The sequence below is a fragment of the Oryx dammah genome, unplaced genomic scaffold (assembly GCF_014754425.2).
Source record: "Oryx dammah isolate SB20612 unplaced genomic scaffold, SCBI_Odam_1.1 HiC_scaffold_29, whole genome shotgun sequence".
Lineage (NCBI taxonomy): Eukaryota > Metazoa > Chordata > Mammalia > Artiodactyla > Bovidae > Oryx > Oryx dammah.
Window position 1 is genome coordinate 104406220 of NW_024070213.1, and position 24170 is coordinate 104430389.

Below are 24170 nucleotides of genomic sequence, written 5' to 3' on the forward strand. Positions count from 1 at the left end.
GTTTAACGATTTTAAGCCAGTTTTTATTTAAGACATTTACCTTTTTCTTATGATAGGCAAAAGACACTTAATAGCTATTCATTTCAGACTACTTTAATTTTCACACAGGCAAATCAGGTTGACTTTTCCTGTGTAAATTTACCACTATCTATTATGCACAAGAAAACTATTCTCCACCATATGGATATATATTCACCTTTAATTATATAGTTTCACTATTAAAATTAGCTACCTATTTCATATGAAATACATTCTGCTTTGTGGTGTGAGGCAGATAGCTAATTTCATTCTTTCCAAACATTTAATCAATTCTCCTACATAAACTTTTATGAAAACTCCCTTCCCTCAACCATATTTAATTTCACATTTATTATCTATAAAAAATAATAAATTTTATCTGTTTCTAGGGGCAAGTCCTTATAGCATCAAATTTAGGACAAATCTGTGAAGCTAGAAAGGCTGGTTTTAAAGTAAAGAGAGGAAATGCAGGGGAAAAACCCAAATATGCTGTTTCATTAAATTGAAACACTAATCATGAGGAAAGAGGTTAAACTTCAGTGAAAGTTTAAAAGGTTCTTAATACCTAGTGTTACATACTGGAAACATTTGATGTGCCATCAAAATTTAACTTGAAAAAGAGCCAGAAGTCTATGTCAATATAGTTCTTTTTGCAACTGGGTATCCCGAAATTCTCTAGGTTTATCAATTTCCTTTATGCTTTCAAGGAAATAAATCACTAAAAATAATCAATCAACAAATGTTGGAGACAATCCCACAAAATGCTAAGAATTTCCCAAAAAAGAGAAAGTGAGACTCTGTGTGTGTGTGTGTGTGTGTGTGTGTGTATGACCCTCTCCTTCCAAATATAATACTATCCATGATTTAAGTGACTAGTTCTGATAGACCGAGTGCCTGATGAACTATGGATGGAGGTTCATGACATTGTACAGGAGACAGGAATCAAGACCATCCCAAAGAAAAAGAAATGCAAACAAGTGAAATGGCTGTCTGAGGAGGCCTTACAAATAGCTGTGAGAAGACAGGAGCGAAAAGCAAAGGAGAAAAGGAAAGATATAAGCATCTGAATGCAGAGTTCCAAAGAACAGCAAAAGAGATAAGAAAGCCTTCCTCAGCAATCAATGCAAAGAAATAGAGGAAAGCAATAGAATGGAAAAGACTAGAGATCTCATCAAGAAAATTAGAGATACCAAGGGAATATTTCATGCAAAGATGGGCTCGACAAAGGACAGAAATGGTATGGACCTAAAGAAGAATAAGATATTAAGAAGAGGTGGCAAGAATACACAGAAGAACTGTACAAAAAAGATCTTCATGACCCAGATAATCACAATGGTGTTGTCATTCACCTAGAGCCAAACATCCTAGAATGTGAAGTAAAGTGGGACTTAGGAAGCATCACTATGAACAGCTAGTGGAGATGATGAAATTCCAGTAGAGCTATTTCAAATCCTGAAAGATGATACTGTGAAAGTGCTACACTCAATATGCCAGCAAATATGGAAAAGTCAGCAGTGGCCACCGGACTGGAAAATGTCAGTTTTCATTCCGATCCAAAAGAAAGGCAATGCCAAAGAATGCTCAAACTACCGCACAATTGCACTCATCTCACACACTGGTAAAGTAATGCTCAAAATTCTCCAAGCAAGGCTTCAGCAATACATGAACCACGAACTTCCAGATGTTCAAGATGGTTTTAGAGATGCAGAGGAACCAGAGATCAAATTGCCAACATCTGCTAGATCATGGAAAAAGCAAGAGAGTTCCAGAAAAAAATCGATTTCTGCTTTATTGACTATGCCAAAGCCTTTGACTGTGTGGATCACAATAAACTGTGGAAAATTCTGAAAGAGATGGGAATACCAGACCACCTGACCTGCCTCTTGAGAAACCTATATGCATGTCAGGAAGCAACAGTTAGAACTGGACATGGAACAACAGACTGGTTCCAAATAGGAAAAGGAGTACATCAAGGCTATATGTATACTGTCACCTTGCTTATTTAACTCATATGCAGAGTACATCATGAGAAACGCTGGGCTGGAGGAAGCACAAGCTGGAATCAAGATGGCCGGGAGAAATCTCAATAACCTCACATATGCAGATGACACCACCCTTATGGCAGAAAGTGCAGAAGAACTAAAGAGCCTCTTGATGAAAGTGAGAAAGGAGAGTGAAAAAGTTGGCTTAGAGCTCAACATTCTGAAAACAAAGATCATGGCATCTGGTCTCATCACTTCATGGCAGACTGATAGGGAAACAGTGGAAATAGAGGCCGACTTTATTTTTCTAGGTTCCAAAATCACTGCAGATAGTGATTGCCACCATGAAATTAAAAGACGGTTACTCCTTGGAAGGAAAGTTATAACCAACCTAGATAGCATATTGAAAAGCAGAGACATTACTTTGCCAACAAAGGTCCGTCTAGCCAAGACTATGGATTTTCCAGTGGGCATGTATGGATGTGAGAGTTGGACTGTAAAGGAAGCTGAGCACCGAAGAATTGATGTTTTTGAACTGTAGTGTTGGAGAAGACTTTTGAGAGTCTCTTGGACTGCAAGGAGATCTAATTGGTCCATCATAAAGGAGATCAGTCCTTGGTGTTCATTGAAGGGACTATGTTGAGGCTGAAACTCCAATATTTTGGTCACCTAATGCGAAGAGCTGACTCACTGGAAAAGACCCTGATGCTGGGAAAGATTGAGGGCAAGAGGAGAAGGGGTCGACAGAGGATGAGATGGTTGAATGGCATCACCAACTCAATGGACATCAGTTTGGGTAAACTCCAGGAGTTGGTGATGGACAGGGAGGCCTGGTGTGCTGTGATTCATGGGGTCGCAAAGAGTCGGATACCACTGAGCGGCTGAACTGACTGAACAAGATAATCACAATAAAATAAAATGGCTTAATAGAACTAAAATATTTAGAGACTACTAGAAATATATGCAAGGAAGTTATAAATTGTGTTGAGAAAACCCCAAAGTTTACTCCAGAGAGAAGAAAAAAGAATGAGTAAATGTAGCACTAGTTTGGGAAGCATTAATGAAAATAATAGTATTCAGAAAAATAAGATAAAAACAATGCAGGAAACCATCAAAAAAGTATAATAAAAGCATTTTTTATTTTATACACATCTTAGTAATACACTTCATATCTATGGATTAAGCAACATGACTCTAAATATGTAATGAATAATGTATTTTATACTATAAAATTTTTTATGAATGCTAATCACTAAGAGAGAGCAGAGATTTAAAAATTCATCCTATTTTCAATGAATACTTAAAGTAAGGTTCTACTAACAGCTTATAGAACCTCATGCTCATAATTACATATTTGGAGGAAAAAAAAAAAGAGTTGCAATTTGGAACAAAACTCTTCATATTCTATTTTAATGCTTTGTTCAGTCTGAATATGACAATAACTTTTATCATTATAAATAAAATCACAACTATGTAACAGCTCATGGGGGAGTTAAATGAGATTTTCTTGTGGAAAACAATCTCTCCCTACTTATTAGAAAAAACATATAAATATATACACAGCAAAGGACATACAATTAGTAATGTATTTAATTTTTAACTTCATTTGTATTAATGGTGTATTCTAAATATGTGCAACAAATAATCATTTTCTCAACACCAATTTTTAAGACTTTGTTTTTCATATATGGTTTTTTCCTTCTTCATGATTATGTCTGTTTCATCTCAATGTCATCAAAACTGGCATCTTTTAAGAATGCCAGGATTTGAAATTTAGTTAATTTTCCAAGTATGGCATAACAATACATTAATTTTCTAAGAACAATCCCACTGATATTTATTAACCTAGTAGAAGATTCATTCCATGGAAAGTATCCAATGAAAGAGTAAATTATACATGTTTTTTTCTCATTTACTTCTATTGAAGCCTCAGAAAACACATTTTTAAAGTAGAATATATTGAAACTATTTGGGAATCAGATAATAAGGTTATAATTAGGTATTAATTTGAGTATATTAATTTCTTTATAACTCCATTTTAAAATAGAGTTTTTAAGCTTGAGTCTTTTCCTTTACCACTAAACTGGCAAAAGTATGAATTAATGAAACAGGTGGGCTTGTGTGGTTTTAATAGCAGTGAAATATAATCAACTGTCTCATATTTCCAGGAAGGTATGCAACATCTAGACCTAAGCATGATCCTTCAGCAACCCTAGTAGTACCATGAAAATGTTCAAACTCCCCATAGGGACCATATATCTTCTGGTCCTGGGTTTAATTGAAACTTTAAACAAAATATATTACCTATTTAATGCAGCTGAACTGGAGGCTGGCCTTTGTAGTGTACAGACTACTGCCTAGCAAATTAATGTCTGTAACTATAGTATGTAATGTAGAATTTAAATCAAGCGTGAATGGTAAAAAGAGGGGAAAAAAAACACTACAGTTTTATACTAAGAAATGAACTTTTAGGAGCAAACTGTGTACATACATTTTATATATTTATTCTTTTTGATACACAGCCAAAAACGCATGATTTCCTTATATTATTGGCTCCACAGCTTACAAAGTGAATTTCTAAAATGTCCTGGTATTGGTCTTGTCCTTTCTCCTGGTCTTGTCTCTTCTGATGATGCAGAAATAAAAGTTCAATGAATAGATTTAGCTTAAAAATTCAAAGTTAATATTCTTTCTGGAGGTAAATAAATCAATAGCTAATTCAGTTATATAGTCATATCATATTTAAAAGTCTGACTCATAGAATTTTAAGAGTGACAATGGAAGGAATAAGAAAATCACCAGAACTTGAAATAGGGGAAGCAGGTGATATAAAAAGCTTAACACTACTGGAGTGTTAATGCTTCCACACTTGAAAGATGTGAACTTCAAATCTCACACAGTAGAAAACCATCCTTTCACAGTCAGCATGCTAAATGACTTGAGCATTCCACTTAAGAACCACCAGTCATAGAAGAAAGATTAAGCATGTGAACCATCCTGTGAGAAATTTACTCTGAATATTTCTAAATATACTCTGAAAAAAGTGACTTAAACACATACACACACATAGATACACACACTGGAATAATCCAAGAAAAAGAAATTAATCAGCTGAAAAGCCAGCCGTACAGAGGCTGAGAGAAAAACAGATTTCTTTGACAGCCAACCTACTAACTGAACTCAGCACAGAGTTTACATCCTTCAAGTAAAGTAGGATAAATTTACAAGTGAGAATTTTGGTGTTTTGTTTTCAGGAGGTGCATTTGACATCTTTGTCAGTTCTCCTCACCTAAACAAGAGTAAGGAACCTAAAGTTCGCTGATAGCCATTTATGACACAACCTTCTTATCCCACAAGTTTACTTCTCAAAAATACAAATTTTAAAATTTGTGTAAGCTTTTTACTCTAAAAAATGCCCCAATAAATTCATTGTGTCATCTATTTATTGGTTCTTTCACCATTCTCACTAACTGGCTCAAAGTGGAGAAATTTCACAAAATGGAAAATTAGGTCACAAAATTTCTTCTTTTTATGAAACAATGTGAGAAGAAAGCATCCATGTAAGTAAAAGACTTGTAAGTTGCAGGCTAATGGAGGAAAATATATTTTCCAGTATTGAGCTATGATTTTATAAGTAACAGGGGTATGTAGAAAAAGAGTTCTAGGAATTATCACAAGTAAGAGAATCAAAACAGTACTTTCCTAGAAGATCAAAACAAAGGCAAATTAAGTTAATAAATAGCAATGATTATTATCATGCATTTTCTTTGGAAGAATGCAATCACTCCCTACAGTATAAGCATGTTACCCAACACAGACATTCATTTTTTATAAAAATAACAAAAATATATACACAAATTGGGATAATAGTATCACATTAGCAAAAAAGAAAGCTTGAGATTTTCATTGGTTTGTTTTGGTTTGTTTGGCAAGTCAATATAACATAGCCTACATAGTTATAAATAACATATTCTTGCTGCTGCTACTGCTAAGTCACTTCAGTCGTGTCTGACTCTGTGCAACCCCACAGACAGCAGCCCACCAGACTCTGCCGCCCCTGGGATTCTCCAGGCAAGAACACTGGAGTAGGTTGCCATTTCCTTCTCCAGTGCATGAAAGTGAAAAGTGAAAGTGAAGTTGTTCAGTCATGTCTGACTCTTCGCGACCCCATGGATTGCAGCCTACCAGGCTCCTCTGCCCATGGGATTTTCCAGGCAAGAGTACTGGAGGGGGTTGCCATTGCCTTCTCCGACAAAGAGCCCTCACCAGGCACCAAAGCTGCTGGCACCTTGGTCTTGGCCTCTCCAGCCTCCAGAGTAAAGAGTGTTAGTCACTCAGTCGTGTCCAACTCTTTGTGACCCCATGGACTCCTCTGTCCATGGAATTCTCCAGGCAAGAATACTGGAGTGAGTTGCCATTCCCTTCTCCACGCAGACTCTATAACTGTTAGAAATAAACATTGTTTAACCACCCAGTCTATGGTATTTTGTTATGGCAGCCCAAGCTCTCTAAGATAGATGACCTTTTAAAATAAAGGAAGATTCAAATTTGCTGAACTCACTGGTGAAGAACTTGGGCCCTGTTGTTAGACAAACTTGGCTTTAAATGCGTTTGCCCACTTAACAGCTCTAGTAACTTAACTTGTCTAAGACTTAGTTTTCTCATCTGTACCACAGGGGTAACAAGGATGCCTCCTTCATGGGACTGCTTGAACAATAATATGAAACTAACAGAGGGCACGGGCATGTAATGTTTCATAACCCTCTCCAATCTCGGCTCCAGAAAGGCTGCAATAAAGCTCATGAAAAGGTCAATAAGAACATATAAACTCATAAGAACATGTAAACCAAGGTTGGGACGGAGAGAGAAAGGTGATCAGCCAGCAAATAATGAAGAACTGACTGTATATCTACGAGCTGGAGTTTCTGTAAGAACACAGGCCATATATCTGCTTAGCAGCCAGTTCCATGCACACAAGTTATCAGGCTTTTAAATGCTTCCCCTCAAATCCTGGCACTTGAGGCGGAGGGAGAAGAAGGGAGGGAACCTCCAGATCAGATATTTTAGACTCCAGGAAAGGAAACAGGAAGCTTTATTTATCTGGGCTCCCCAGCTTGCTAATTAACTTAGGACTGGAAACTGTTCTCACGTGTCAATGCCTGCACATCTTCTCGTTATTAGAAAAACATGCACTCATTATCCCCACAGTTTCCAAACAGGAGAGAGGGTGAGAGTTGCCATTCTGGATGCAAATGTGTGACATCAAAGCTGCCTTGGGCACTGTTGGTCTGAGCAGAGTGAGGGCTTTGGGGAGATTAGAACAGGTATCGGTTTTTCTAAATAAAGCAGGAAGAAGACTTTCATCTTGGAGGCTTCCGAGGGATTGTGAGCAGAAGGACACCTGTGTGTAGTCCTGAGGTCTGCTGTTTGACTGGTCAAGAGAAAGCTCTTACCCTAAACTCTGCCTCTTTTCCACATACAGCCCAGGCTTCAATCACCTACTGTGTGCTATGTTAAGCGCTTCCCTGGTGGCTCAGACAGTAAAGAAGCTACAGTAAGACAATTAGCCATTTGATTTATAGCCATTTACTTATTAATGAAAGACACTAGAGTTTTAGACTAATTGTAAAATCATTTAGAAAGTTCTATGAGAGCAGAAACCATATGGACTATTTCAATTTCATCCCACCACCACCTCTATATTCTCTCCCTGACTCAGGACTTGAATCGTTAAGATTTTTTTTTTCTTTTTGCATACAGATTTCTCTAAAAATAGTGATTGCAGACTGCAACAACAGGGCATTAACTCTAAACTCTCACTCCATGAATACATCACGCCCTTCTGTTCTCAAGGCAAAACCAATACAGTATTGTAAAGTAATTAGCCTCCAATTAAAATAAATAAATTTATTTAAAAAAAGATATATTACCAACATGAAATGGCTGAAATTGCTTACATAATTAAACCCAACAATCACTTTGCATTGAGAAAGCCAAGTAATTTTCAACAACAAACAGGCTTAAAAATGATCTTTGGGATTGGAAAGATTCATACTGATAAAAACTTACAGCCTCATTTAGTTTCCCACAATCTCTTAGGATTATTCAAAAACAATGCTTAAGTATACACAATAAGGGAAATAAAGAGAAAGATGAGAAAAAAATGAAGGTGGTTGAAAGTTATCCTACATATAAAAATTTTTAATATCTTGCATATTTTATACATATGTGATGAAACAATTTTTAGGTTTCATGTTTTTTAAGATGAAAAGGTTTTTAATATATATTTGATAGGGAATGATATCTATATCCATATATATATATGTAAATATAGATATTGTTATCATTCAGTCACTCAATCGTGTCCAACTCTTTGCGACCCCATGGTCTAAAACATGCCAGGCTTCCCTGCCTTTACCATCTCCATATGATAGTTTTTAAATGGGTAAAGATAAGTTATATTGACATAGTAAAAAATGCCAGTTTTGGCAAGACTGCTGAATAGGAAAAGCATCTAAATTTAAATCAGGAAACTACACTTCTGTTTCTAACACAAACAGTGCAATCCCAAACAGATCAACCTAACTCTCTGGGTGTGAATTTCCAGCATATAAAATAAAAGATTATGTTAGGAGGATTTTTAAAATATCAATCTTCTGTCTCTAACATTCTATGATTCTAAAAATCATTTACAGTTTGAGAAGAGGAGAAATTGAGAATCAATAAAGGCCTACAATGGGTGTCAGAATAAAAATAATTTCAGAATAAAGAATAATTTTGACTAAGTCTAGGGGGAAAATATGTAATGACAGGAAAAGGAGAAAAAACTCTAAATATGATCATTTCAATTTAGAGGGAATACTATATTAATGGAATTAAATTAACTGGACACTAACTAAGTAGGCTGTTTCAGTTTTGGCAGATACATTTAATGATAAAAGAAGGACTTTGACTGTGGTTGTTGAAAGATAAGGAAAAAATGGGCTTCAGAGAAAATACAGCACTTATAGATAGGACAGAACTAAATAGAATCCATGTTGGTGACTCTAGAGCCATCACAATCTCAAAATTTTATCTATATAGAAATCATATTTACATTGTTAATACAGAAAGAACTGCCAGAGAATACAATTAGTGACTTCTGGAGTTTAAAGCCCACAGAAATGATAATGATTACAAAGGAAGGTAATATTATGAACTACTGATTAGGTTGGGCATTTGGTCCAAAATTCTTTACCTTCACTGTGTCAATCAGTCCTCAAACAGACACTACCATTACAGGCACCGTATGGATGGGGAAACTGAGGCTTCAGTTAAGTAATCTGTCCAACTTCACTCAGCTACAAAGTGCTAAAGCCATAAGTTGAACCTGGAGTCTCTGAATCCAACCCTTATCCTCTGAAGAGGAAATACAGAAATGAAGTTGCACAACTAGCTAGGAGCAATTTTTTTGTATGATTTGGCCTTTTAATAATTCATGTATTTTCATACCTTACTAATTATAACTGCTGCCTAAGTAAAAGTTTAATTTTTGTTTATAAAAATGATATATAGTATCTTTTAAAACATGATTTGTACATGCTTATAAATTTACTTAATTTTAGATGGGACACAATCCTCAATTATTGAGACTTAATCATCTTGATGCTATGAAATCAAAGAGAATAATGAAAATGTCTATGCAAGTAGATTTTTAATTTTACTTATACACTGCCACAATAAAAATTAACAGTCTTATGATAAAACATGGAAAATTTTAAGTTGGGATAGCAAGCTAATCAATCTTGTTATTTTCTATTAATACACAGATTCAAAAAATAGGCTCATTTGATATTCAGGGTAAGTCAACTACTAGCATGCAGCAGGGAGTGATGTTTTTCATAAAATGTTCAAGGAAGGGGAAATACAAAGGACCAGAGTGTGTATTTTCTTTAAGCAACTGCAATGAATTGCGTTATTAAACAAATAATAGAATTAAAATATAACTGTATTTTTCACACATATTCCTTTTTTTCTCCTAACCTCTCAACATAAAAGAAAAAAAAATTTGCATATACACATACAAGTCCTTGGCGCTAATGATCTTCAAGGGGTAAATGAATGAGCCATGAGAAAAATGAATACTTGCAGGCTAAATCCAGCCAGACATTAAAATCCATCACTGATCCCTAAAGTGCACCAATAATATGCAAATATGAGAATTAGAAAACATATTCAAGGCTGTTGATAAACTTGATAGGATAATCAGCACATGCTGACAGACTAATGAAACTGATGAACCGATAGGGCAGTTTATCTCCTGGGCCACTTTTTTTCTTGTCAAATGGAGGCTAATCAAAATGTATTAGGAGTTAAAGCCAACACTCAGAGGATATCACCCATTTGATTAGGAGGTGAACTTACTCTCAGAGAAAATTATAGTTTCGTGAACAACTGAAACTGCAAAACCTAGTCAGCTGACAGACCTTCACATAAAATTAAACAGAAGGCAGCCACTATAATTATGGAAGAAATCTGGAATTTTAAATTATATTGAGATTCTCCCCTCGCAAATTGTTAGAGGGCTTTGCAGAGTCTGGGCAAAGCGGCTCCCTCCTTCTATGATGGAAAATAAGACAAAGGACTAAGCAATCACCCCAGGGACACACTTATCTTTTGCTGCCTATGAGTGCTCAGCATCTGTGTAACCATATGAGACACAGATCCCAAGGTAACAGCTGAATTTTCAAGCAAATGTATTTACATAAAATAATTGAATGAATTTTTGAAATTGTTAACTATAGTGAATACCACACTTCCTATTAACAATGAAGATGCCATATGTAGTCTATTGTCAAGGAGCTGAGTCCTTTCCTAATTTAAAGAAAAAGATCTTCATTGATAATTGAGGAAAATTAGGAAATAGTCCTTCCTAAGCATTAGTGTTAAAAACGAAATTATAAACTAAAACCAATATGCCCTAGAGAAAACTAGAGAACACAGTTCTTTCAGTATTCACTGTGAAATGAATAACCACCCAGCAGTAACACAGAAAAGCTCATTCAACTGATATATCTACATATTCTCAGTACACACGTTATGGACATGGACATTTCACCTGGGTGGACAGAATGATAGTAAAATGTCAAATAATAAAAGGCGTGAATTTACCTCATAAGATGGTAAGGACAAAAGTACATTGAAGGAAGCTAGATTTTACCCTTTAGTGATAATATCCAAGAGAAAAATAACAGCAACTAAAAATACTTCAGTGCCCTCTTTAACAGGAGCATTAAATCACCCTGCTGCTGTCCAGGCTAACTAGGGGCAGGATTCAAGAGACAGATGAATATATTAACCTCTTCCAAATCTTTTTTTTTTTTTTTTATTGCGTTTTTGCCTTTTCTTTTGTGTGCCTTGTTTGAGCTCTAAAACATTTCTAAATTTTCTTTTGTTTAAAAAAAAAAGTAGAAGTGAGTGTCCTTGCCAGGCATATATTTTCTAGTTAGGGAAGGCATGAGATTTTTTATGTGTACTCAAAAGCCATACAGCTACAATCAGATTTCTCAAATCACAGGATACAGAAGTATAAAATAATCCTAGAAATGATGTAGTCACATATAGTTTATATACATGAGGAAGGCCTAGAAATACTTTTTAAAAACTTAGCCAGGTTTAATGAAAGGAAAATTTGAGGTTTAATCTGTACTTTGGAGGAAAAGAAAAATTTGACTTGAAGACAAAAACAGCCCTCTCACTTCTCTCCCCTATCTAGAAACAGCAGTGTTAATCAACAGGACATCTTAAACTTCGGGGATACTTTTCAAGAGTCACATACTGAATAGACAGTTTTTAGGTGTGTCCATGATCAAATAGCTGTGGTAACAATTTACTATGAGACTGTCATGGACCAATCACAGGTTATAGGCAGATTTATTAGTAACTCTAGTTCTTGACCCCTTGCACCTAGAAAAATCTATGCCCTCACTTGCATACTTTCTAGAAAATTGAGCTAATTACTCAGTGTAGAAAAAGGAACAATTGTACTAGAACATTTATGCTCTTCACAGTATTGCTTTTACTCTAAAATAATACTCTGGGGGGGGGGACCCTCTTGCAATCCAAACCTTTATCAATGCAAACAATACAAGTTGACTCATTCTCATCTATTGTAAGCATCAAAATCAGGAATCTCTAAATCATAGCATGTTTACTTTTGAGAATATTCTGATTAAGAAAATAACATGATCAAAAATTGTCAGAAATTTGATAAACTCATCAAAATCTATATGTACTTTATTAATCATTTGCAATCTCAAGAGTCTAGCTAATATTTGATACCCACTTTGGTTTATGAGCCCCTTTTCAGCAACTCTGGGATCCAGCCAATTTGTTGAGAATCACTATATTAACAATATTTATTTGCTCTTAGAATAGGTGTGCTTTGTGAAAATTTAAATGTGACATGCAATTGTGAATATGGTTTTTTTTAAGAATCACTATATTAACAATATTTATTTGCTCTTAGAATAGGTGTGCTTTGTGAAAATTTAAATGTGACATGCAGTTGTGAATATGGTTTTTTTTAGTGAGGATTAAAACATGACTTAATAGAGATCCATTTAAAACAAGTACAGGTTTTAATTGTTCCACATATCCCTGAAATATCAATTAAAATATTACTATTTTACTTACCCATCATGTTGTACAAGCTCTGTGGGGCAAATTGCCTAGGCATTTTCTGAATTGCTTCCTTGTATACACTAAGGGCATCCTAATTTAAGAAACAGAAAAAGAAATAAAGTACAAGGCTATTCACTGAAACAAAATAACAACATCTTTCCAAAATTAAAATATTCCATTGCTCTTTCTAAATGGTTCATTAGAGGAAAATTCAACTGAGCTATTCTTTGATATCAAATTACCTCAATTTCATGAATAAAACCATTCAATTGAAGGTTATATAAAAAATCAGTTTAACAAGGAGTCAAATGTTACCAATATTCTTTAAATTTCTCAATTCAGATAGATTATATAATAAAAACAACTAGAAAATTTATATTTTGGAGTCACCCATAGTCTTCTAAAATTTGTCATTATTTCAAGTCAAGTAATTAAGTATAATATAAATAAAATATCAATGAATCAATCTGCTAGCAACTAAGACATACTGAGATCATGAAATGCAATTATTTTTAAAACTGCATCCTTATCCTCGGATTGCAGTCTTAAAATATCATGTAAGAGTCTCTGGGGGAGTTGTTTGAGAAAGTGGGTCGTGGTATCAAATGGAAGAGACAAAACCCATGGAGGCAGGCTTCATGTGAGAGATAGGGAACACAGGACTAAGTAATCCTCCTAACTTCCTGTATAAGATCCTGTATCCATCACTTTCCCCCTCTTCCCAATTCAGAAAACAATAAAATTAGTTTTCATTGCATTATTGTGTTTAAAAGAATAAAAAGAAACAAGTAGGATTTATATCAAATCACTTAACATGCAGAGTATAAAAAAATGTATTTTTTAACATCAAACAATGAATACAGATAACAATAATAACATGTCTTAAATCATAAAATCAAAGAAATGGTGAGCAAACAACTTGGGCAGTAATGCATGTTATTTCCCTTTCATAAGGAGTCATATTACTCTGAGAAAATCATAGTGAAAAAATCTGTTTTGTTTAAACATAAATTTTTCCCAGAAGAATTTCCCCATAAAACTCTTTTATTAAAATATCAGTTCTTAAATTTTCACTGTGTTAAAATATCAGTTCTTAAATTATCAGTGTTCCTACAATGAGATCACAGGTAGAAGTCATTGAGACTAGATCAGAACAAGGCGGAGGAACAGGGCAGAGAGGTTCTGGCCTGACCTCATAGTGTCCCTGCTCATGATAGAGTTTCCCCAGGTTGTACAGACAGCTGGTGACTGAGCTCTTGTGGGCATGAGGGTCCTTTAGGTTTTCGTCAGGGATCTCAGAACACTTCAGGAATGTGCGCCGCGCTTCTTCTGTCTTTCCTTGGTTCATTAGAATAATACCTGTGTTTAAATATGCAGCTGAAGGGTAAAAAAGTAGAGATATAAATGAGAGAAGATGATGTACACTGTGGAAGCAATAAAGCTATTTTTATTTCAACTTCATTTTTATGCATTATTTCTGATTTTAAAAGAAAACCAAGAAATGAACCCCCAGGGAACAAATATACGAAAGAACAATAATGTAGTACAAGGTACAGGTATCACATATATATATATATATATATATATATATAAGGTACCACTAATATATAAATGTATTAGGTATCATTTATATATATATACATACACACACACACACATATATATAGTCTCTGCCTTCAAAGTATCAGAATATTTTGAGCTTAGAAACTAGATGAATAAAAGCTACATGTTTCTTAATGTATCAAAATGATAATCAGACACCAAAACATTAAAATTGAGAGACATACTTGTTAAAGGCTCTTAATTTGATTGGAAAGTATTCACAAATAGAAGTATCATGTTTTTTAATCCATGAGGCTTTAGGTCACCATTTTCATGGAGAAAGAAAGAGATATTTTAAAAGGACTTGAATATCACTTACAAGCCAGTGTAGGCCTGCTCCCAATCGCCAATTTATAATAATGTAGTGCTTCTGCAAACCTGCTGTTCTCTTGTAGAAGTAACCCTCTGTATGAGGAAAAGAGAAATTTGGAGACAAGACAGTATTAGTATACATAAAACCACAAATTTTCATTTTATATTTCAAAAATAAAAATGGTTAATAGAGTCATAAAAATGACCTGGTACTATAAAAATAAATTCTGAATAGAAGGAAGTGATTCCTCAGCAAAGAAAATGTTTGGAGAGGTATCAGTTGCATTTACGTTGCATTAGAAAGTATTAAGAAGTATTTTTTAAAAGCCCTTTACCCCTCACTGAACTTTCCCCTTCCCAGCAGTCTTTTCTCTCCCACTAGAATTACCAACCACTTGCACTTCTCCTCGGAACATGCACAATTTTCCATCATTTTAGAGAAGAAACTTGTCTAAAGCTCTAAGCTGACGCTCCAATACTTTGGCCACCTGATGCATAGAGCCAACTCACTGGAAAAGACCCTGCTGCTAGGAAAGATTGAAGGCAGAAGGAGAAGAGGGTGGCAGAGGATAAAATGGTTGGATAATATCATCGACTCAATGGACATGAACTTAGGCAAACTGCAGGAGATAGTAAGGGACAGGGAGACCTGGTATGCTGCTGTCCATGGGGTTGCTAAGAGTCCGGATACAACTTAGCAACTGAACTATATATATATATATTTAAAACTGAACTATATATATATAAACACACGCACACATTTAAACCTAAGATGCCTCTCCCATTGGTCCTACTGTTTGGGAAATACTGGCCCACAATTGCCCGCAAAGCAACATGTAACCTGGGTCAACAGGATGGAGTCAGAATCTAATCAGATTCCATCAAAGAACACAGACTGAAGGCCATACACCTAGTTACTTCTTTATTATTTGGCTTTGGCCAAATAAGCCTGAATTTCAGAGCAGTGAGCAAACTTCAGCTCACCATTGTGAGATGTGCTTTTGTCTACACACCCTCAGAGTCTATGTGCCTCCCTAGGAGGCTGCTTCAGCAGTGACTAGCCACATGGATTATCCCAGCGTTTCTAGACCCTGCCCTCATGACCGAAGTGAGAATCAATTACTACTATGTTTGTGAAAATACAGTGTCAGGGACCTGGAACTAAGTTCTGAAAGCTCTCACAAAGGGCTCTGTGACCTGTCTTTGCTCTCTTAAAATCAGCAAGTGTCTTACAGACATTTGGCACCTCTCTTGGACCTGAGTACTACTGTCATCAGCCTCAAACTGCAGATTCCACTTGCCAGCTCCTGAGGTCTTCAAAAGGCAGTAAAATGGAGGTTTGAAAAATGAGAAGCCTACTGGTAAAAACTTATCATTTTGTAGGGTATTTTTAAATACTCAGCTTATTATTTAATGGGCATGATTGAAAAATAATGAAGTAAATCATTTTGAAATTAAAGTTGGTTCACTTGTTTTATTAGCATAGATTAACCTCATTATTTCTATTGTTAAAAGAGCCTTGTGAATAGATGAGACCACTTCAAATCATATTAAGAATAACATATTCACAGTAATGTACACATCTATTAAAACTTTAGAGCAACAATTTGATTACAAAATTGATATGCTTTGCTGTTAAGTACACTTTGCTGCTGCTCGGTACAAGGGAAAACAAAGCTTCCTGCAGTATTCAAGAGTCTGTGAAAATGTTCAGTTGTCTTTAAAAGCAAGTAAAATTGATAAAGAGAAAGAACACTTATATACTTTCCACAAAAAACAATATCCTTTATAAACATAATTTAGACAAAATGTTTTCCAATTAACTAAGCTCATATATATTATCTCATTTCAGAAACTTATTTATAATCTTAAGTGTCTTTCCTTTGAGGTTCAGATAAAGAGGCACTTCTCTGATAAAAAGCTAATGTCATCAGAGGAGAAATTTGTCTTAACCCAAGTCTTCCTACTTTCCTTAGGAATTCAAGTTCTCCCATGAGACCCTCCTTATACAGTATCTTCAATCTTTTTCCCACTGCAATTTCCTTTCCCTCAAGACTACAAAAACGTTTGTTTGCCTCTTAGCAGATGGGAAAAGATAAAACCTTACCACCTCATCATTCTAGCATCCAGCTGTTTACTTCTTACTGTCCTGCTTCCCTCCAAAGTCAGATTTTTCTTTCATAATGGTCTGTGGTGTGTATGTCTTATGACTCAAATCCCATTTACCCCTAAATCCAATCTAGGCTCTTTCCTAGATTCAGCTAAAATGTCATAATCAAATTTCCACTAACAATTAAACTCCCCAAAGATTTTGCCTATATGAACACCCTACTCAACTGTAGCATTTGTGACTATTAAACCCACTTTCCTTCCTGAAACTCTGTGTTTCCTTAGCCTCTGGAAAGCTGGTCTTCCTTAGTTCTATATCCCTGAAAGTATACTTCAGAGTATATATACTTTAATTCATATATACTTTATATACTTTATTCATATATACTTTTAAAAGAGGTTGATAATTCACAGATTGTTGTCTTGTTCTCCTTTTCTTGATAAGCAGTCTCTGCATGACGACATGCATACATCCAGCTCATACGCTGACTATTCTCAATTCTAAAATAGTGATGTCTCTACTGACAGCCAGATCTGTTGAAAATCCAGCACCTTACTCAGCCACGTCAATCTAGGTACTTGCTGTAATTTCAAAACCAATATATCCAAAACTCAAAAGCAATATCTCCCACTTAAAATTATATAAAGAGATAAATGAGATAGATAAAAGAAGAAAAAATCTTCCCTCAGCAATCAGCACCATCATTCACGCCACTGCCTAAAATCAGGAACCTGGCTATCACTCTTGACTTTTCACTCACTCTCACAAGCCCAAGTTTAAAGAAGTCTCCAAAGCCTACCAGTTCTTATTTTCTAAGGCTCTTCACTGTGACCCCTCAAGGTTCACTTTTATAGATCTAGCACAACCCTTTTTATCTTTCCTGTCACCTAAATAACTGCAATTGCCCACTAATTAGTCTGCATATAATTACATTTCTAAAGGGCAAATATGCTGTTAGGCTAGACGGAAAGAACATGAGGTGATGAGCACGTATCTTTGAAAATGTGCCTAAAGCCCATAAACCTTGAAAATGATGTATTCAAGCCTCATGGGCTCCCTGATGCTGATGTATTATGGTCGTGTCATTTTCCAACTCATAAAACACTACATGATAACCACTCCTAGACAGTCCTGTCCAGCCTGCCTCATTCTTTGGAGAAAACTAGTCACACACAGTGATGTAGTAGCAAGTCACCAGGATTATATATAAAGTAGCTCTTTGAATTAGAGAGCATCACCCTCTGTATATCTCAATAAAGTTAGCAATGGAGTGAGTCCAAGTTAGATACCTATAGTGACCAGTTTCTTATGGCTAAGGATTTAATTGAGCATCAACTCTACCCCAGTACACCTGCTGCAAATATGAACAAAGGAAATGCACTTGCCTGTGGATGTACTATCTATTCAGGGAGACAGATAAGAAAATAAATGGTGTGGAAAATTACTATGATGGAGGACAGAGGAGTAACACCACTCTAGTTCAGGAATGGACAAGGGAAGATTCATGGAGCCCACGTGCTATTGGCAGAGAGTTGAAAGTAAGCAGTAGTTAGCCAGCAATATCATCATCATCAGCCTCATGTTACACAGGAAAAGAGGTACACAGAGAATTTACCAACTAAACTTTAGGTTTTCTGGTTAATAAGAGGCAAAGGCAGGACAGTAACATAGTTTCTCTGACAATAAATCCCATGCTCTTTCTGAAAGTAAAAAAGAAGAGAGAGAGGAAGATAATTCAATTTTAGATGCATGGGTTCTGGATTATGGTTTCATTTGCTCTAAAATTCTCCAGATTTTGTATAATGTGAACTTGAACTGATGCTCTGAAAAGGACTCAAATTGCCATTTTGTTAATTCAGGATGAATCTGGGTCAGTTGTAGCACTGAAACAATGATGCTTCTGTTCCGGCTGTTTTCCACATTTACTGAATCCGTTTCTTATTTTACTGAAGACTGGACAGTGGGATAGAAATCCTTCACATCATATAAGTCATGGTAAAAGAAAAAGCTAAACTTACTTGGCACTTATAATGTTACTTAACATTTACATATACTAACTTAATTATTACCCATCAATAATATTGTGAGACAGGATATTATACTAGCCTCATTTGACAGATGATGGACTTGGGGTAAGAAAAATTTAGCAACAGACTAAAGGAGACACCACTAGCAAGAAGTGTCCCACAATTCCCAGCTGTCAGATTACAAAGGAGGATCTGTATTTTAATACAGCATTCATAGCAAAGGCTTTTCCACAGCTGTTTAAAATAGATGACACAGTTTGTTTACATGCTGATCATGTCAATAAAGTCTTTAAGTTTCTAAGTAGTACATTAAAAACAACAATATATTTTAATATACCACCAAACCAGAATCTAGTAAGAAATAGTTTTACTTATATGAAGTTGCTTAGCAATTAAGGAAACTGGCCCATGCTATACATTAATGTAAACTTAAAGTGTCTTTTGGGTGAGAAATTGAAAAAAATGTTGCTGATCTCTAATAAGTAGTGGCACATACCTTTATGTGTAAGTGGATATATTATAGTGTATTTTAATAGGGTGAAATATATTACTTCTCATATTTTCCCCCAAATGACTTATCTTTCAGAACCACAGTCACTGGAATAAAGCAGTCAGTTAAGAATACAAATTGGAGAAAGAGAAAGAATAAATACTTGTTACAGTTGAAGGAAGAAAACATAACTGGATATACAAAGTACTATTTACTCTAATACTTAAAGACCACTTTACTTGAAGGAAAAACGAACAAAAAGCCAAATGCCCTGTCTTAAAATGTTTCAGTATTTTGTTAACCTGATTTTGATCATGTTCTAGGAATTACCATTGAGTGTGGAGACTTTCTTTTTCTTGTGAAAGTTTTGCCCATCATTACCCTAGTCTCCCCAACAACCCCGTCTTTGTCTAAATATCCTTTTTTTTTAAAATCACAAGACTCTAGACATTTGATAAATGAAAACCAGTCAAATCCATGGTAACAGTGGATTGGACATAGTTAAAAACAAACAGTGAGTATAAATAGGCATACGATCTCTGGCTGATTCTACATATTGACAGAGACAGAAGGGGAACACTTTTTTTTTTTTTTTTAGCACAGTGTTTCTCACTCAGGGATGACTGTTACCCAGGGGACACTGGGCAATGTCTGGAAACGTGTATGTCTGTCACAACTGGTGGATGCTATTAGCATTTCGTGGGTAGAGGTCAGGTATGCCATTAAAAATGTAAACATGTTAGAAGACACAAGACAGTCACCTCAAAGCAAATATATCTCTGGCCCCAAATGTCAATAGTGCTTAGGTTAAGAAACTACATTTAGTATTTCATATATACTAACTGCAATGCATTTCTTTAGAACATGAGTCTTAGAACTCATGTACTTGATAATCACATACATGAAATATATAAAGAACATAGATTGTAAAAAGGCAAAATACAGGGAATAAATTATTTTTTAAATAACTTCACCATCATTTCTACTGACTTTTCATATAAAAATACAGAATACATTTTCTCATTTTTTTAAAGCATGCCATTGCCCACCATTGTAAGTACAGTCAAACAAAATGTCAGTGGCTCTTGGTATTAATACAAAGTTACCCTCAATATAGAACTGTCAAAACATAGAAATCTTCAAGTAAAGCTACATTTTGCCTCAGGTTCAAACAAAGGTCTTTAAAATGGTTGAAATCTGGCGTGTTCAAAGCTGGTATTAATAAAGCACCTTAGCAGAAGAAAAGTATACTTTTCAAGAATATGTATTGCATTGATTGAAGTGGACACTTAACACAGACCATGGGTGAAACAGGATGTGGTTTACATAGCGTCATGAACTGTTAAGACCAGGGAAATACTAAAAAGTACTAAAATAGAAAATTCTGAAAAAGTTGGGAATACCAGATCACCTTATCTGCATCCTGACAAACCTGTATGGGAGTCAAGAAGCAACAGTTAGAACCGGACATGGAACAATGGACTGGTTCAAATTTGGGAAAGGAGTACGATAAGGCTGTGTATTGTCACCCTGCTCATTTAACTTACATGCAGAGTCCATAATGTGAAATGCCAGGCTGGCTGAATCACAAGCTAGAGTCAAGAATGCCGGGAGAAATATCAACAACCTCAGATATACAGAAGATTCCACTCTAATGGCAGAAAGTAAAGAGGAACTAAAGAGCCTCTTAATAAGGGTCAAAGAGGAGAGTAAAAAAGCTGGCTTAAAACTCAACATTCAGAAAACTAAGATCTTGGCATCTGGTTCCATTACGTGATGGCAAATAGATGGGGAATTAGTGGAAACAGTGACAGACTTTATTTTCTTGGGCTCCAAAATCACTGTGGATAGTGAATGCAGCCAAAAAGTTAAAAGATGCTTGCTCCTTGAAAGAAAAGCTACGACAAACCTAGACAGCATATTAAAAAGCAGAGACACCACTTAGCTGACAAAGATCTATCTAGTCAAAGCTATTTTTTCTCACATGTACGCATGTGAGAGTTGGACCATAAAGAAGTCTGAGCACAAAAGAACTGATGCTTTCAAACTGTAGTGTTGGTGCAGACTCTTGACAGTCCCTTGAACTGCAAGGAGATCAAGCCAGTCAATCGTAAAGGAAATCAACCCTGAATATTCATTGGAAGGATTGATGCTGAAGCTGAAACTCAAATACTTTGGCCACTGATGCAAAGAACCAAGTCATTGGAAAAGATTCTGATGCTTGGAAAGATTAAGGGCAGGAGAAGAGGATGACAGAGGATGAGATGATTGGATGGCATCACCGACTCAATGGACATGAGTTTAAGCAAACTCCTGGTAACAGCGAATGACATGGAAACCTGGTGTGCTGCAGTCCATAGGCTTGCAAATGGTTGGAGATAACTTAGTGAATGAAAAACAGCAATAAAGAACAGCAGCTTTCTTTTTTCAGTTTCATTACAAGATAATTTATGGCACTCCTACAACACACTAAATATTGAGAATAAGATTACCAAACACAGATCAATATTTTTTGAATGAGCTATTTCATGGTGAAGCCATATGAATAAACACTCACAATACAGTGTAAATGAAATGTATAGTATTCTGAAAACCCACAAAAAGGATACCTTTCCATGATGACAGGTCAGATAAAATATCTACAGAAAGCAAGTGTGCAGGGAATGGAGTTCCAGACAGATCAAGCCCACTATGCTTATAAAAACTAGAGTTACAGAGGGCGGCATTTTCATCTACCAGCAGCAGTAATGGCAAGTTTCATGGAAATTAAATGACTATCTATGTAGGAAACTTTCTGGAAACTGAAAAGCTAAGGCAATTTACAATTAAGATCATATTATTGAAAATATTTCAGTAATAAGTTGTTTGCTACTCCTTAGGCAAGAATTCTTAGTCATCAAAATAGATAGCTTACATTGAACACTGCTCAATGTTCTGTGGCAGCCTAGATGGGAGGCGAGTTTGAGGGAGAATGGATACATGTATGTATATGGCTATAAGTCCCTTTTTTTTTTTTTTTTTTCGTCTGAAACTACCACAACATTGTTAATCAAACTAAAAAGTTAAAAAAAAAAATAAGAAGCCAAAAAATAAATACACACAGCAGATAGCTTAATGTTTATAGCAATAGTTGACAAAATAATTTATAATCCCTAAAATATCAATAACCTCAGGTACGCAGATGACATCAGCCTTATGGCAGAAAGTGAAGAGGAACTAAAAAGCCTCTTGATGAACATGAAAGAGGAGAGTGAAAAAGTTGGCTTAAAGCTCAACATTCAGAAAATGAAGATCATGGCATCTGGTCCCATCACTTCATGGGAAATAGATGGGAAAAAGTGGAAACAGTGTCAGACTTTATTTTCTGGGGCTCCAAAATCACTGCAGATGGTGACTGCAGCCAGGAAATTAAGACACTTGCTCCTTGGAAGAAAAACTATGACCAACCTAGATAGCATATTGAAAAGCAGAGACATTACTTTGCCAACAAAGGTCCATCTAGTCAAGGTTATGGTTTTTCCAGTAGTCATCTATGGATGTGAGAGTTGGACTATAAAGAAAGCTGAGTGCCAAAGAATTGACGCTTTTGAACTGTGGTGTTGGAGAAGACTCTTGAGAGTCCCTTGGACTGCAAGGAGATCCACCAGTCCATTCTAAAGGAGATCAGTCCTGGGTGTTCATTGGAAGGAATGATGTTGAAGCTGAAACTCCAATACTTTGGCCACCTGATGTGAAGAGTTGACTCATTGGAAAAGACTCTGATGCTGGGAGGGATTGGGGGCAGGAGGAGAAGGGGACGACAGAGGATGAGATGGCTGGATGGCATCACCGACTCGATGGACATGGGTTTGGATGAACTCGGAGAGTTGGTGATGGACAGGGAGGCCTGGCATGCTGCAATTCATGGGGTCGCAAAGAGTCAGACATGACTGAGTGACTGAACTGAACTGAAGGTCAAATTACTAACAAAAACATTATGTTCATCTTCAATTGAGCCTTTTCTTCTGAATTTTATTTTATTTTTAATACTTTAACACCAGTACTCTTGCCTGGAAAATCCCATGGACAGAGGAGCCTGGTATGCTGCAGTCCATGGCGTCGCAAAGAGTCACAAAAGAGCAACTTTCCCTTTTCACTTTCATGCATTGGAGAAGGAAATGGCAACCCACTCCAGGGTTCTTGCCTGGAGAATCCCAGGGATGGTAGAGCTTGGTGGGCTGCTGTTTGTGGGGTTGCACAGGGTCGGACACGACTGAAGCAACTTAGCAGCAGCAGCAGCAGCAGCAGGTACTTTGTAACTAAGATTTCTTTCCTAAGATATAGGTATATATGTTTCAGATGTTCAATATTTTCCTAAAGCATTCATGCCTTTGAAATTTCCCAACTGAAGTTAATCAGCATTGGTTTGGCATCACAGTCAAACTTTGCATTAATCCAAATTACCTAATCGAATTTCCTAAGTTAGCTAATGACTCAAAGAATGAGATTTTAGATAATTTAATTGTGAAATGATATTACAGTTGCATTTCTTCTGTTATTCCAAGATTAATGCCTAGTTTTAGGCTATGTTCAAATAGGATATTTGGAAAAGCAAATTGTTAATCTCTATTAACAGACAGAAGTGATAATTAATAGCCTGTTAAACACAACACACAAATGCTCCCAAATCTTGCTTGATAAAATAGACATCAGGCAAATATCTCAAGTGACTATCCCAGCAGTAAATGGAATGAAACTCAAAAGTCCTTTTTAAAAAAAGAAGCTATAAATAAAGTAAGTTACTACAGCTTGAATTAACCGCAGTAATGCCAAGGTTTAGAATTATATAAGAGTTTAGAAATTAAGCACCTAATATGCACAAGCCACTAAATATACACAAAGAATCAGAATCAATTGGTACAGTAGCCTTGGTCATGTGACTGAATCCTGTCCAATAAAGTAAAAGCTCAGTGGCCTGAGCACCTCTA

At 35.8% G+C, this 24170-nt stretch overlaps 1 protein-coding gene across 1 annotated transcript in view; it reads right to left on the bottom strand.

Annotated features, from left to right (window-relative positions):
* Positions 1-24170, bottom strand: part of TMTC2 (transmembrane O-mannosyltransferase targeting cadherins 2) — a 434311-nt gene that overhangs the window by 138686 nt on the left and 271455 nt on the right. Inside the window, exons 5-7 of the mRNA XM_040234484.1 lie at positions 14584-14669; positions 13855-14039; positions 12675-12753 (exon numbers count right to left, since the gene is read on the bottom strand). Of these exons, the coding sequence (XP_040090418.1) occupies positions 12675-12753; positions 13855-14039; positions 14584-14669 (350 nt within the window). The remainder of the gene's footprint in view (positions 1-12674; positions 12754-13854; positions 14040-14583; positions 14670-24170) is intronic.